A 15738-nucleotide genomic window follows, 5' to 3' on the forward strand; every position below is an offset into this window, starting at 1 on the left:
ACATTTCTCCCTTTTGTCCTGTGTTCCATTGTCTTCAAAGTCCAATACACCTTCGGTAAAGGCTGTTCTCCAATTGGAGCGCTTGCAGGCCAGTGTTTCCTAGTTGTTGGTGTTTATACCACATTTTTTTAGATTTGCCTTGAGAGAGTCTTTAAACCTCTTTTGTTGACCACCAACATTACACTTTCCATTTTTAAGTTTGGAATAGAGTAGTTGCTTTGGAAGACAATAATCAGGCATCCAAACAAGATGACCAGTCCAACGAAGTTGATGTTGAAGAATCAACTGGTGATCTTTGCTTCTTCCAGTACACTGGCATTAGTTTGCCTGTCTTCCCAATTTTCAGAGACACCATTAATGGAATCTTTCAAGGAGATGGAGATGGTGTTTATATATATATATATTTAAATGATATTTATTCAAAATTTCAGAAATACATATATATAAAAAAACAGAAAAATATAAGAAAAAAAACAAAAGGATAAAACAAAAAGAAGAAAAAGAAAACACAATTCTCAAATTACATCTTTTCATCTGCTTGTTTCTTGACCTCCTCACACCTCCCTTTTTGTATTCTAGCTTAATACATTGTTTCAGTAAATTCTTCCCATATTTCTCAATTCTTATTTAAATATTGTGTCTTAACAGTCTGTCTTATTTAATTAACTCAACAAATCGTTTCCATCATTTACCATGTTCTGTTATTCAGTTTACCTTAATTTGTTTAACTTTATCTTACCTTAAAAGCTTTAAAATTCAAAATTTAAACCATATTTATACATAACTCCTTAAATCCTTAAATCCTTTTTACTAAAGCCAAATAATTCCTTTCCAACATTTTCCCTAATATTTCATTAGTATTACACTAATTCCAAAAATAAAAAGAAATTCCCTTTATATAAACTCCCCCCCCTCCTAGTTTTTGTCCCACGTCCCTTCTTCCTGGTCTCGGGTTATGTCAGTCCTTTCTGTCCATATCCAGTCCATCAACCTGGTGACCTTATGTCCGAGGCCCTTAAGTCTCTTCTATGCCCCTTCTGCAGATTTTCTTCTTCTTGTTTTTTGTCTTTTGTTGGTTTCTTTCGTAGTTTCTTTCCTTTCTCCTTGGGGAGTGGGTCTCTGGGGAACTCCAGCCGGTAATAATCTCCATTTTCCTTCATCAAGCTAGCCCATTCCCCGCAGTCCCACTCCCCGTCATCGTCATTGTAGTCCAAAAAGTAGTTATCCAAAAGATAATTGTCAACCTGTTTCATAGTCCCACCAGAATTAAGAGCTTCCTTGACTCCAGACGCTTCCAGCCACACTCCAAGTTCAATCTTCCAAAGCAGCAACTTTTGCTCCTGCAAGACTTTGGGTCTCACCATTTGTGTTGCTTGGGGTGCAGTCGCAACCTCCTCTGTCTTCATCTGCCCTTGGACTTGCCCTGTCGAACCAGTTTCCTGAATTGGTCTCTGTATAGTTTCTTTATCCTTGTTTCCTGTTAGATCATATTCACTGGCTACAGCAGTCATCAAGTCCAACTTTTCATTCATCAAGTTCATCTTCTCATGCAACTGCTCCAGCAATGCATTTGTCCTGCCAAGGGCAGACACCAAAACTTCCTCCCAGCACATTTCTGTTCAAGGTCAAACGACTGGTCCCACGATCTCAATCTCGCAGCTGTGAAGTCTCCGAATAAACTGCAACAGCAAACTGACAGGCTCCCTCTAGGGGACACAATTTCTATTTGTATCCATCTTTAAAAACATATCCAACAAAGGAAAATTACTTTCAATTTTCAAATACTTTGTTTCTTTGAAATACAAAAATGCAGAAAGCAGCGTTGAAGTTAGTTTGTTTCTCTTTTTTTAAGTATCTGTCAAAGTGCTCCACTTTTAATCAATGGACGTCTCCAACGATTTCTGTCCTGACACCCCGTTCCCAGGTTTGGGACGATGGAAACTTATATTCCTTTACTCTCTCTCCTGCAGGCCTAAACAGTCAAATCCCCCCCCTTTCTCCTGCTTCCAAGGGGGTTTTATTGGTAGTAGATGCAGGAAATTTCAATCTTTAAGACAACTTTCCAGGCTATTAGATTGCAAGGTTTTTGCTTCAGTCTGTTTAGAAAAAGCGGAAGGCGGACTTCCTGTTTAAACCTTCCCGCTTCGGAGCCTAATTCACAAATTTCTTAATCCAATTTTCCGTTTTTACTCACGGGTACTTTGTTTAGAGTCCAATTGTCATCAGGAAAAAGTCAGCGCTCTTCGGCGATGGCTGTGTGGCTTCCCTCCGTGAAAGTAGCAATTGGTTCGCTGCACCGCGCTGCTCACCCCACTTCGCTCCGGAGCCCCAAAGAGGGGGTTTCCCTGCGAATAGGGGAGGTGCTCTTGGTGCTCTGCCGAACCCCACGTTCCCAGGCTCCTCCGCCTGGGATTTCTAGCGGGTCCCCGCCTTCGCCGCAGCGGGAAGACCCAATTTCCACGGAGCCCGTTCCTCCGGTCGGAGGAACTCCGCCATTCGTCGATGGCGCTGACCCGGAAGTCCCTGGAGATGGTGTTTATAAGTGGTCCATGTTTCACGAGCATACAGTGAGGTTGGTTGTACAATAGCTTTGTAAACAAACATTTTGGTTTCCCTGAGAATGTCCCAGTCCTCAAACACTCTGCACTTCAATTGGGAGAAAGCTGCACTCGCAGTGCTGGATTTTGGCATCAATGTTGTTCCTTGTGGAAAGATAACTGCCCAGGTAGGAGAAATAATCAACACTTTCCAACGTTACACCATTGAGTTGGATTTGTAGTGCTGCAGAAGGGTGATTTTCTGTGAAGATATTTAGGAGGTTTGGTGCTCATCCTCTGAGTGTACACACTCTACGTTGTCATCAGCATACTGAAGCTCTATGATGGAAGGCATGGGAACTTTACTCTTTGCTTTCAGCCTACTCAAATTAAAGAGCTTTCCATCTGTTCGATATACGATTTCTACCCCAGTGGGGAGTTTCCCTTCAACAAAGTGTAGGATCATGGCAATGCAAATAATAAATAGAGTTGGGGCAATAACACAACCCTGTTGTGATCCTGCTGTGAATGGTTCACTTTGAGAGCCATTGTTATCTGTGATCGTTGCTGTCATATTATCATGGAGGAGCCAAAGGATGTTCACAGATTTATCTGGACAGCCAATTTTAGAAGGACAGTCCACAGGGCATTACGATTTACAGTGTCGAAGGCCTTAGTCAGATCAATAAACACGATATACAGGGGTTGGTTTTGCTCTCTGCGTTTTTCTTGAAGCTGTCAAGCAGTGAAAATCATGTCCACTGTCCACCTGGAAGGTTTAAAACCATTTTGGGATTCAGGAAGGGTAGCCTCGGATATTGTTAGGAGATGGTTTGCTAAAATCCTTGCAATAATTTTGCAGGCCGCAGCTAATATGGAGATGCTTTGATAGTTTCCGCAATGCACTCAATCTCCTTTTTTAAAAAGGTTGATAATTTTGGCATCTCTAAAGTCTGCTGGGATCTCCTCTCCCAGATTTTTTTGATGAACATGTGAAATTGTTGTGTAAGTTCAATTCTACCCACTTTGAAGACTTCAGCAGGTATCCCATCAGGTCCGCTGGCTTTGTTGTTTTTCATTTGGTTAATAGCTGTACACAACTCTCCCAGATTTGGAGATATTACAAGCTCGTCTCTAATTTATTTTTGAAGAATTTGTGAGAGGACCTCAGCAGCTACAGGGGAGTTGCGGTTAAGGAGATGCTAGCAATGTTCTTTCCAGTGCAGTGCAATAGCTTCTTTATCTTTTAGAAGTGTGGTACCGTCTGTTGAGCGTAGGTGGCATATGCCATGATTTATTGGCCCATATACAGTGTAACCTCTACTTATGATCATAATCCGTTCCGGAGGCCCATCCGCTGGGTGAGACTGGACACTAGTAGAGGCGCCATTGTGTGCGTGCACATTCGGCAGCAGCGTGCTTCTGTGCATGCACAGATGGCAGAAGCCGCTTCCGCGCATGTGCAAATTGTGGCAAACTCGGTGTGGTGTTTACTTCCGGGTTTGCCGTGGTCGCAACTTGGAATGTCTGCGAGAAGAGGCAGTTGTAAGTCGAGGTTCCACTGTATGGTCTTTGTGGCTTTAAAGAAACTCTGTGCATCATGATATCGGCTAAGTGCTGGGTCTCTTGAGCTTCTTTTATCTACCTGGTGTCCTTTAGTTCTCTGGTTTTTCTTTGAACCTCAGCCTTAGTGTTGGCTCAGGTTTTTTCACAACGCATAGTCACAATGCATGCACTTCCCAAATCTGTTCTGGGGTGGGTGGGTTCCCCAACCCTCCAGAGCACATTAGTAGGGGGAGAGGAAAGAGAAATTCCATTGTATAAGGCCTTGCACCTACAGGATGACTTCATTGGTTCAACTCAGTGTACCTGCTCAAAGAATTCAGTTTGATTCCCTCCATCAACCCATAGAACCAAGGAAGATATTTTGCTCTCTGAGGCAAAATTATACCCCTACCCTTCTATGCACTTATGCTGACTGGATTAGCAACTGAATCTTGCATCAACTGAACAGAATCCCCATTCTCTGCCTGAGGGCAGCAGGAGAGTTTAGTGGACATAGGGCAAGCCACAAGGCACGTGTAACTCCAGCACCCTACCCTCTCTTCCTGTTGTCTCTTGCCTTATTCTGCCTAAAGATGGGGTTGACCCTGAGAAGTGCTAACCACCTCAGTTCACCATGGCCATATGAAATTGGAATCACAAAATGTGTCCAAGCAGATGCCCGGATACTGGAAAGGAAATGATGACTTGCTTGCAGACACTATCGTGATTGTTTTCTTTGACTCAAGCAGTATTGAACCTTCTTCTTCTTCTTCTTTTTTACTTCGGTTCGTTGCAATGGCCAATATCAGGATGAAGGCACTGGGATCTAGGGACTGAAGTGAGAAACTTTCTGGGAGTAGATAAGGATGCTGATATTGGGCAGTGTGTAAGCACAGGAACAGTATGTGGGTATGAAGCCATTTCCTGTGATTTTTGGTTTAGACTCTGATTCTGCACACATCACTTACTTGGCCTACATAGGCACTGAAGTGTGCAGCTCCCTCATTAAATTATTTATGGATTTTGAAAGTTTCATGCATTTACAAACACATGAAGTGAAAAAGCACGCCCCACACAAAAAACCACCCCCACAATTCTTCATCAGGTTGGGTTGTTTGCCTTGCACTTAAAGGGTTTTAGCCATCCAACAGAGAGAACTATAACCATGTGACTATTTGTGACCAATCTTACAATGGCCAGTAAGAAGAACTAAATGTAAACATGGCTTAATAACATTTGATGTCAGGTTTATCCCCATCAAATGGGCGATCTAATGGCATAAAGGAAGTAAATTGTTATGGGGTGTGCTAGAGTTGTGAGTGCATAGGCTTTAAATTCAGTCAAATGGATTAAACTGAGGGGGGGAATTATTTATCTCGATTATGCAGACTGAAGAACTGAATCGTGAAAATAGGAATAATCAAGGCTACAAAATAGTTTTACAGCTTATGCAACTATGCTTTGTGTGGCATTCCCTTCCCTTAGAATGGTTTTGTGCTTTAACAGAATAAATAGTCAATCAGTCAGTCAGTCAGTCAGTCAATCAATCTGTTGATACAGTCAACAGATCTCACCATAAAACTTGTCTATCAGTTAATATATGCATCATAATTACATATTTTCTTATGTAAGTGCTTTTGTATAAACAATAATCAACCATTTTATCCTGAAATGCTTGGCTTCAGTTCAGAAAAAATGCATAGGGTTGCCATATTTTGAAGGAAAAAAAAGAGGACACGTTTGCTGACTTCTACTTTTAACTATAGATTGCTATGACGACTCTACCCATGAAAAAGAGGACATGCCATGGAAAAAGAGGACATATGGCAACCCTGGCTTGAGAACCATTTGGGATGAAGTGGTTTACATCAGATCTATTTGTTAAAACATGTAGGATACCATCTTTGTGTCTGTTGATCAAAATATATGGTTCTGTCCAAATGTTTATGGTAGATTTCTGGTGCTTCAAGGCAAAATACATATGCAAATATGAATAGTGTTTCATTTGATGGTTTCTAAGGTCACATAACCAGGATCTCTTAGGAATTATTGTTATGAGCATAGGTGGCTATGATCCAAAGGAGTGTTGCTACAACGGTGAAAGAAACCATAATGATGTGCACTTGTGTAGCGCCTCCTGCCATACAGCCCATTTCTGTGCATGCTTCTGGATTAGATTTCTGGATTAGAGTCACTATTGTGCTTATAAAGTCACTGTGTATTATTTTAAGGAACAATCCACTTGCAGAAGAGCAGGAACATCAAGGGACTAGAATTTTCCTTCTGTTGTGGCCCAGTGCTGCAAGGCCAGTTTATACATTCAGCAGAATCACGTGGTAAAGATTTTACTGGACTATAGCATTTCATACTAAAAGTGGGAGGATGGCATGTTTGAAAGCTTCCCCTATGGGTTGGGTAGCAAGTGGGACCTATCCGTAGAAAAGCAGTATATCGTGGAAACTACTTCAGCCTAGCTCTTGCACTGAGAAGTTATTACTTCTGCTACAAAACGTGGAATGTTTCTGATGTGGTGAAGCTTTCAGTCATGCAACACTTCATACATATTCCAAAATGGCACAGTCCAATGAAACTTTAACCATTGATTCTCCTGAATATATATACTGGTCTGAAAAGAAACTGGGTGAGCTTATTGTGTGGAATTCTATCGCGTTGCATTCTTAGCTGGAAAACAGATGGATTAGCAGTGAACCTCGGAAAGTTCATTCATGCCTGCTTTGCTTTTGATGTGGCACTGTTGTCTAGAGAAAAACAAGAGAAGATTTATATCTGTTCTATATCTGACAAAAGCCCAAAGACATCCATCTCTATCTGTTATTCTCCTGCTGAATTACCTTCTTTTTTTAGCCTGTTGAAAGTTGGCAGTTAAATTTTGGAATAAATCATCCTATGATTTCTGAATATTGTTCTAACTCTGCTCTGTTTTCTGCAATGAAACAATAGGTCACTCCAGTGGGGGGAAATTACCATTGAGTTAAAATGTCAGCTACAAACTAAAGACTTGTGAATCGATAAGGCTCATAGATGTATTTTTCAAAAGTTCATATGATCTGTTTTTAACTAAGCCTCTGTGTGCAATGCCTTTTACAGAGATGGGAGATTTTTTTATATTTTTTATAAAAAAGATTCAATTTAGCTATTATTGACTTTTCCCCCCAAGCTAGACACAGAAGGACTCTCAAAGCAGGTCTATAAATTAAATTAGCCACACAGTACACAGACTGTGGGGCTCCTTCGTCATGAACAGAGAAGAGCAAGTAGGAAGTAAGGAGAGAAGCTGTTTTCCGCTGCTTTTGTAAATCACAGGCATTTTGTTAACAGGTGTTGCAGACATAGAAAGATGGGAATGAAGGCAGTGGGAGGATTATATATATATATATATATATATATATATGCATGCAGTGCACATATTTCAAAAATGCATGAGCACTCTAGGAGCTCACAAAGTCATGTTTCGCTCCACTGCAGTTGCCTTTTCATGAGGGGGGAAAAGGATCAGCCGCTTGATTTGTATTTAACTATGTACCTAACAGCTGTAGATAGGCTGTGCAATGAAGTCTTGAGAGAAGAAAAATGCCCTGGATATTCTGAAGAATTTCTTCAGACTGGCACAAGGAGGTTTTTGTTCCCAAGGAAGCAAGGCTTTGCATCTAACTGCTTTAAATGGTCTCAATGAGATGAGACACCTTCAGTTCAAACTGTCCTCACACCTTCTTTCTATGTACAATGCATGGATGGAGACGGGAGGAGTGGGATTACACTGCTGCACCCAAATCCATTGCACATAGACCCCAAAGGTCTGAAAAAGGATGCTTAACTGTGTGTAAACATATGAGGTACTTATACATGTGCACAAGTCAAACACCCCTTTCCAGACTTCACAAAGGACGGGGGGACGGGACAGGAGGGTGCATGTTATTGGGGACAGGACTAGTGGTGCAGTTCATCTCCCCTCTTGTCTTCCCTTGTCCATGTAAATATTCTATATATGGAGAAGATGAAGATCAAAGACAGCAGTAGCCCGTGTGGTGCCTTTCAACTTGCATGTGCCCCAGTTGTTGGACTCCATCTCCCATCTGCCCAGCCAGCATGGCCAATGGAGAGGGGTGATTTAAGTTGTAGTCCAACGACATCTGCAGGCCACCACATTAGTGACCCGTCATCTAGGGGCTTAAGTGGTTTGCTAAAAAATAAGTTAAAATGCGCAAATATGCACAGAAACCCTTAGAAAAGGGCATAAGTCTTAAGTCAAAAGGCCAACAACTCTTATCTATACAAATGTTTCAGAACATTAGCACCCATTGGCAATGAAAAGCTTCTGTTCAGAGAGAAAGGGAAATTTCAATTTTCTTCACTAAGGCCTGTCCAAATTGCCATTCTTGGTGCCAGCATGGTTCTCTCTAGAACACCTGTTCCAAATAGTCTTTGTCAGTTTGTGATTTTCAGATGACACAAGAAGCATACGCCAAGCATAAGTTCTCCTGATGCCACTAGGCAGTCCTACAATGAAGTACAAATCCCCTTTGCCACTGCAGCTCAGAAAACCCACCTCTCACTCAGCAGCTGAATGAGATCTTGCATTGAAATCAGAGCAGGACACCCAAAAAATAATATAAGGGATTTTTGTTTGATTATCTGTTGATCATTACTGTATATCTCCTTGGAGATGGTTATGTTTTTAAATCCCACCTGGGAAGGGCTGGCCTGCAGTCTTATATGAATAATTCCCATTGAAATTAGTGGGACTTGCCTCTGAGTAGAGATTCATAGGATTGGGCTATTACTTACTTTAGAAAATAACAGTGAAGGTCTGTCATTATGGGTGGTGTCTCTGTGTTGCTTATTAAGTCTCTGATATCATGATACAAGGGATGGCAGTCAGGTTCTGCCCTTACTGCACTCCATAAATATAGAAGAAAGGAAAAAAATGTCCCAGAGAATGGGGAAGGGGGTAAACCTATTTCCTGCTCCTAATGGCTAAAGCCTGTTCCTGTTTGCATAACCCACTCTGAATTCTGTTTATTTTAATCACACAAGTGTGGCAGAAGTTTAGAAACTGGCTTTATTTTTCAATACAGAAAGGCAAAAGTGGCATCCCGTCCCCTCATTTGCATCTCTGGAAACTGTGCCCCAGTTTCTCTTGCAGATGATGTGTCTCTGTTAAGAAGCTGCTACTCAGCAAACTAAATTATATTTGGCTTGATTTGAATGATGGTTATGGTCCCCACAGGTTGGGAGTGATGATTATGTTCTCTCCAAAGACAGATGACATTTTAAATCCATCATTAGCTCAGTATTTCATTCAGAAGGCAAATGAATTTTTTTCTTTATTTTTTTCTTTTCTTTTTTCTTTAAAAAAATCTGTTCTAGATTTTTCTTCTAGCCATAGATTATTACTTTGGGCACATCTTCAACTAAGCATTTTTAAAGGACAAATCAAGAAACCAATTAAGACATATTTAGTCTTCGGTACTGCACCCACTTACACACACTTAAATCCTATTGATTGCAGTAGAACCTAAATGCATGTAACTGGTCAGGGGATTTCAGTCATAAACATTGGTTTGCGTTGTGTGTGTGTTTAATGCTAGAGGCTTTCCAGCTGGCTGATTACAAACCTCAAAGACCAGTAATTTTTCTTCCCAGAAGAGCCTCAGTTCTCATTTGTGTGCTCCATTTATCCTGCCAATATATTCACTATGTGGCGATGACATATAATCCTTTTTTTTTTTTTAAGCATATGAATGAAAGCTGCATTGTATGTCTCTCTGAATCTTGCCAGGTCTACAGCAGCATGTCCTTACCACGTTCTCTGTTTCTATTTCCAGGAGAGCCTTCAAGATGGTCTTCATCACACTGTGACTGCTGCTGTAAAAATGGCAAAGGCGACAAAGAAGGAGAAAGTGGAACCTCCTGCAATGAACTCTCCACCTCGAGCTGCGACAGCCAGTCCGAAGCCAGCTCCCCTCAAGAGACTGTCATCTGTGGCCCGGTCACCCGCCAGTCCAATATACAGACTCTGGATAGGCCAGTCAAGAAAGGCCCGGTGCAGCTACTTCAGCAGTCCGAAATCCGGAGGAAAAGCGACCTGCTCCGAACTCTAACTTCCGGCTCTAGGGAATCCAACTCTAGTAAAAAAAAATCGGCGAAAGAAAAGCTCTCGATTGAGGAAGAGTTAGAAAAATGCATCCAGGATTTCATGAAGATCAAAATCCCAGACAGGTTTCCAGAAAGGAAGCACCCTTGGCAATCTGAACTGTTACGAAAGTATCGTCTATAGGAGCGGGGTTAGGGCAAGGAAAATCACCTTATTGCAATTTACAGAATGAGATCCTACGTGATAAAAGAAATAAAATAATAATGGTAATAATTTGTTAGATCACACACACAAAAATGACGATAACCCACAATCCATCACTATAGTACAGCCTAATTTGCCTATTTCACCAAAGCATTCCTAATTACACTATAACAACATCCTCCCTGTGATAGGAGGATTAACAAGGCATTCATCATGTGTTAACCTCCTGACATATGCCATATGCTTGCAGTGCCACACGCACAGCTAAGGAAACATGTGCAGTATGGTTGTGGGTTGGCACCACCAACGACGAAAATTTTCATATGGCCGGGCAGAGTTTTATGGTGGGCGGTGATTTTTTAAGCTGCATGCCTTCTTGAGTTCACCTTTAATGTCATTTATTTGGAGAGAGAAGCTGGGTCAGGCAGATGTCAATGGTCTTGAAAGGAAGACGTGATGTCTTGCCGGTTTACACCAGGAGAGAGTGTATATATGTCTGTGTGCCACATAAAAGCTTTCTTCGTTTCCTCCTTTTAACTGTGTGTTACTCTCAAAAAGGAACTACTAGAGCTTACTGGATGACCTATGTCCTCTTCCCCACCCCTGTAGAATTATGTACAGAATAAGTATTTGCCCCCTTCTTTTCTTGGAGAGGAGGGTCAACTCTTGATATCAGTGGTAGATCTGAATTTGCTCTGTTTGCACACCATGAATGTTTATGAGCCACAGACTGCACTCAGCTTAGCAGGAACATCTGACAAGCCAATGGCTGCAATCCAGTAGGGAGATACGTGCGGGGTCCAAGTGGTTGTGGGCTGTCACACTTCAGATTTTGCTCAGTTTCTCTTTCAGCAATTTTCATCCCAATCCCTTAAACTTGGAGTGTTTAAAAAGTAGCCCCGTGGATTCAGGAGGGAGAGCTGCTGGAATAAAAACTGATAGAACTCTAGTGTGCATGGAGAAATGGCAGACATCTGCAGTGTGAATTGTAAGTGCTGCCAATGTTTTTTGTGTTGGTTTTTTTTAACTGGCCCTGCCTTCCAAAGAGACTTTATGTGCATGCAGAAATCAAGCAGGAAATCCTTTCCCATCATGTTATCTCCACGCCAGAGAATATTTCTCTCTCCTTTTTTTTTTTTTTACATATCAGTGATGGCACAGGGGCAGTAAAATAAGTAACTAAATGGCAACACTAATTGTACCTAGTTGTTGGACTCTTTCTGCAGCCTTCATTTCTTAACTTGAGGAATTGGCAAGTGGTGAGGGTGGGGGGGGAGAGAGAGATTAGGTTCAGTTCTAGTTGTGTACAAATGGTCTTTTGACCATCTTGATACCATTTCCCTGGCATCTCTGTTAATATGTTAGGCGATTTTGTCTACCTCTCTGCTCTTTCGTCCTTTCTCATGCTATAGAGCTCTCATCCCACCCCACAACAACAAATGTGTTTAGGAGATTAAGGATGAAAAGGAAAGGAACCAGTTGAAAGAGGAGATGCTGATGATTATTCCTCTTCTGGAGGAAGAATACGGGCAGGTCAAGCCGCTGAGTTGTTGATTTATGTGGGCTTGCCAAGCGCTGCTGCCAAGAACGTCTTTGGCCCAAATAAATGGGGGAGAGCAGGCTCCCATCCCCTTTTGACACAGATGCAATTAGAAGAAATTATAGGCCTAACAAGATGCATTTTGCACTCCGGTTTGCAGGAAATGGATTGTTCAAGTGACAGGCAACATTCCGCTTCTAGCTGCATGCATTTGAAAATGAAATTAAAAATTGAAAAGTATCCAAATGCACTCAGCTAATGGGGATTCATGGGGGGGGGGAGAGCAAGGGCCTTCTCAGAACACAAGAAATTCCCTTTGAGGGGAAGAGCTTCACTTACTTATGAGCATCTTTTTTACCTATAGCATTAGACCGAAAGGGAGGCAGGGTCTGAAGAAGCTTGTGTGGGAATGTGTGAAGAATAAAGTGAGATGTGCAGACACAAAGCACTTGAGATACAATAAAAACTTATCTCCTTTAAGCAGCAGGCCAGCCCTTCAGACAAACCCTCTTTGTCTATTTTGTAAGGTTTATTCCAATTATGAGCACCCTTATATAAAAGCAGGTTCTGCTGTAATAAACTGGGCTTAACCTCCCAGTAAAGATGATGGTGATGACTGATGAGCTCAAGATAACATGGTTCTTTCCCCTACATCCTATTTATTATCAACAACCCCATGAGGTAGATGAGGCTGCAAGTTAGCCAAGTGAGCTTCAGGCTGAGTGGAGATACGAACCTGACTCTTCCAGCCCAACACTCAAGAGCGGCACATGTCGTGAGGTTCCTGCTTATCTGGATGGGGATAATGTGGACTGGCAGAAAGGTCACCTATGGGAGCAGCAGACTGCAGTTCTACTTGTGCACCTGTGCACCTCCCTGCAGTGCTGCCCAACCCTAGACCCATCCAATTAAGCAGCAGTGCAACAACCACTGTTGGGATGATGCAACTTCCATGATTATTGCCATATCTTAGTTGTGAGCTCTCAGGGTGCTGAGGAGTCAGAGGAAACATTCTGAAGCATGAGAAGGGAAATATTAGGAAGTTCAGTATGAAATGATGCTGAAAGCATGTACCCTACCAGTACTTTCTGGAAGTAAGAACTGTTTGGCTTCCTTGGGAAGTGGTGGACTCTCCTTCATTATAGGTGTTTAAGCAGAGGTTGGATGGCCATCAATAATAATAATAATAATAATAATAATAATAATAATAATAATAATAATTTATTTATACCCCGCCCATCTGGCTGGGCCTCCCCAGCCACTCTGGGCGGCTTCCAACAAAATATTAAAATACAGTAATGCATCAAACATTAAAAGCTTCCCTAAACAGGGCTGCCTTCAGATGTCTTCTAAAAGTCTGGTAGTTGTTTTTCTCTTTGACATCTGGTGGGAGGGCGTTCCACAGGGCGGGTGCCACTACTGAGAAGGCCCTCTGCCTGGTTCCCTGTAACTTTGCTTCTCGCAGTGAGGGAACCACCAGAAGGCCCTCAGCATTGGACCTCAGCGTTCGGGTAGAATGATGTGGGTAGAGATACTCCTTCAGGTATACTGGACCGAGGCCGTTTAGGGCTTTAAAGGTCAGCACCAACACTTTGAATTGTGCTCGGAAATGTACTGGGAGCCAAGGTAGGTCTTTCAAGACCAGTGTTATGTGGTCTTGGTGGCCGCTCCCAGTCACCAGTCTAGCTGCAGCATTCTGGATTAGTTGTAGTTTCCAAAGGATCCTTCAAAGGATGCTTTAGCTGAGATTCCTGGATTGCGTGGGGCTGGACTAGATGACTCTTGGGGTCCCTCTTCCAACTCTACAATTCTATGATTTTATGATACTAAAGGCTTTTAAAAACTTTGATCAGGACAGAATTCTATGGCTTTCAAATTACTGGTGGGAACCAATAAGCATCAGTTTGGTATGCCTGGGCTTAATTTTAGAGGAGAGAAGGGAGTCAGGATGTCTATCTGGGAACACAATCTTCCAATCTGCAAGGCCTGTCTCCTAATTCTGAGGAACGTTGGAATTTTTTTTTTGTCATTAGGAATGAGGGAAATCCACTCTGTAGCTTCTCAGGAGCACTTTCATCTCCATCTACTTTTTGGGCTTTCAGGGTGAGCCCAGCCACTGAAAATATTGACCAGGGCTGAGCCCTGCCACAAATCAAACCAGTCTTTTCTTGCTCTGGTTGAGTTGAGGTAGTATGTGTAGTAATTGAGTTGATGTTTAGCATTAGTGACATTTTTAGCAGCCTGTTAAAGAAACCATTCGCACCACAGAACCTGGATTTACATTGATTTAGTTAATTGGAGGTTAATTAGAGTAAACTGACTTAAATCCAAGCACTGTGGAGTAACTTTTTTCTTCTTACAGCAGATCAGCTTGGAAAGCCTGAGTTTTTGCACAGGGTCTCTCAGCAGTACCTCCCAGCCCAGACAAAGGTGCTGCATGGCATGATGGGTATAGCACCAGCTTAGACTGAAGAGTGTTTGCTTTCAGCAGATCTGAAGCCTAGTCTCCTGGTTTTATAGCTGTCATTTTCTCTCACAATTTTGCAACTAAATTATTTATGGAGAGAGGTAGTCGCAAATAAATCTGCAGAGGTCATTAGCCAGGACTAAATTAGCTTTTCAATGAAGCCTCAAGAGCTCTTATTGAGTACAGGTGTAGTGCAGGGATGAAGGAATCTGTCAGCTTTGGTTCCCCATCTCCCCAGTCCTAGGTTCTATTCTCTACATTTCCACATCAGTTTGTTCTTTAAAAAAAAAAAAAAAAAAAAACCATGAAAATCTGCCCGCATTTTAATGGAAAATTTCCCTAATATACACATTTTTTTTGCATGCGGTTTCATCTAATATAATGCATTTTTCTTTGTCATTTTCACTAATACACATCAGCAGAAACAACTGCTGCTTACTGGAAGTGAGAGTGGCAAAGTCAGTGCTGTGCAAACACGTCAGAGGAGCCAGTTTCTGCACTTTGTGTATTTTTATTCAGACTCATAATGGATTTTGGTGCTGAGAAATAGGGAGAGAGTAGAATGATGAAGTCACCTGGAGCCCTTGTTAGCAGAGCCGGTGTCAGGAGCTGTCATGGTAGGGAATCTGCAGGGGTCCCTCTGATAAGAGCCCCCTGGACCTGCTAGACGAAATGAGAGAGAGCGGCCCATGGAGGGTGTTTGGAGGCCCTCCAAAACTTGGAACTATTGTCAATCCTTGGGGTGGGGAATAAGTCCAATAAATAAGCACATAAATCAGAGCTTTTTTCGTGCTGTAATCTTAGGAAGAAAATCAATGAAGAAAGTTGGAAACTGAAATAATAATAATAATAATAATAATAATAATAATAATAATAATAATTTATTATTTATACCCTGCCCATCTGACTGGGCTTCCCCAGCCACTCTGGGCGGCTTCCAACAAAATATTAAAATACAGTAATGCATCAAACATTAAAAGCTTCCCTAAAGTCCCAGGAACAAACCAAGAGCAACTCCAGTGTCAAACTGAGATTTGATGTCTACGTATATGAATGTATTTCTTATTTGCCTTTATTTGAGCTTGAAAGATTATTAAGGCAGTTTCTCCCTCCAATTAATCATGGTTGCCAGGACATGGAGTCAAAGTAGCAAACAGCATCATCTTAATAAACTGTGCTCAAGTCCACAGTGGCGGGAGTGTTGTACACACACACACACACACACACACAGAGAGAGAGAGAGAGAGAGAGAGAGAGATGTAATAATCTTACATGTACTTCATAGTTGAGTTTCTTCTAATAAAGCCTATAAACAAATCCAATTAATTAC

The 15738-nt window shown here is 41.8% G+C and overlaps 1 protein-coding gene across 2 annotated transcripts in view; it reads left to right on the plus strand.

Annotated features, from left to right (window-relative positions):
* The window catches only part of KCTD16 (potassium channel tetramerization domain containing 16), a 159290-nt gene extending 144057 nt beyond the window's left edge, over positions 1-15233 (plus strand). For both annotated transcript variants that reach the window (XM_083600235.1, XM_083600234.1), the window contains exon 3: positions 9929-15233. In XM_083600235.1, the coding sequence (XP_083456361.1) occupies positions 9929-10380 (452 nt within the window). In that variant the 3' untranslated portion in view covers positions 10381-15233. The remainder of the gene's footprint in view (positions 1-9928) is intronic.
* The last annotated feature ends 505 nt before the right edge of the window (positions 15234-15738 follow it).

Source organism: Podarcis filfolensis, assembly GCF_964270895.1.
Source record: "Podarcis filfolensis genome assembly, chromosome: 2".
NCBI lineage: Eukaryota > Metazoa > Chordata > Lepidosauria > Squamata > Lacertidae > Podarcis > Podarcis filfolensis.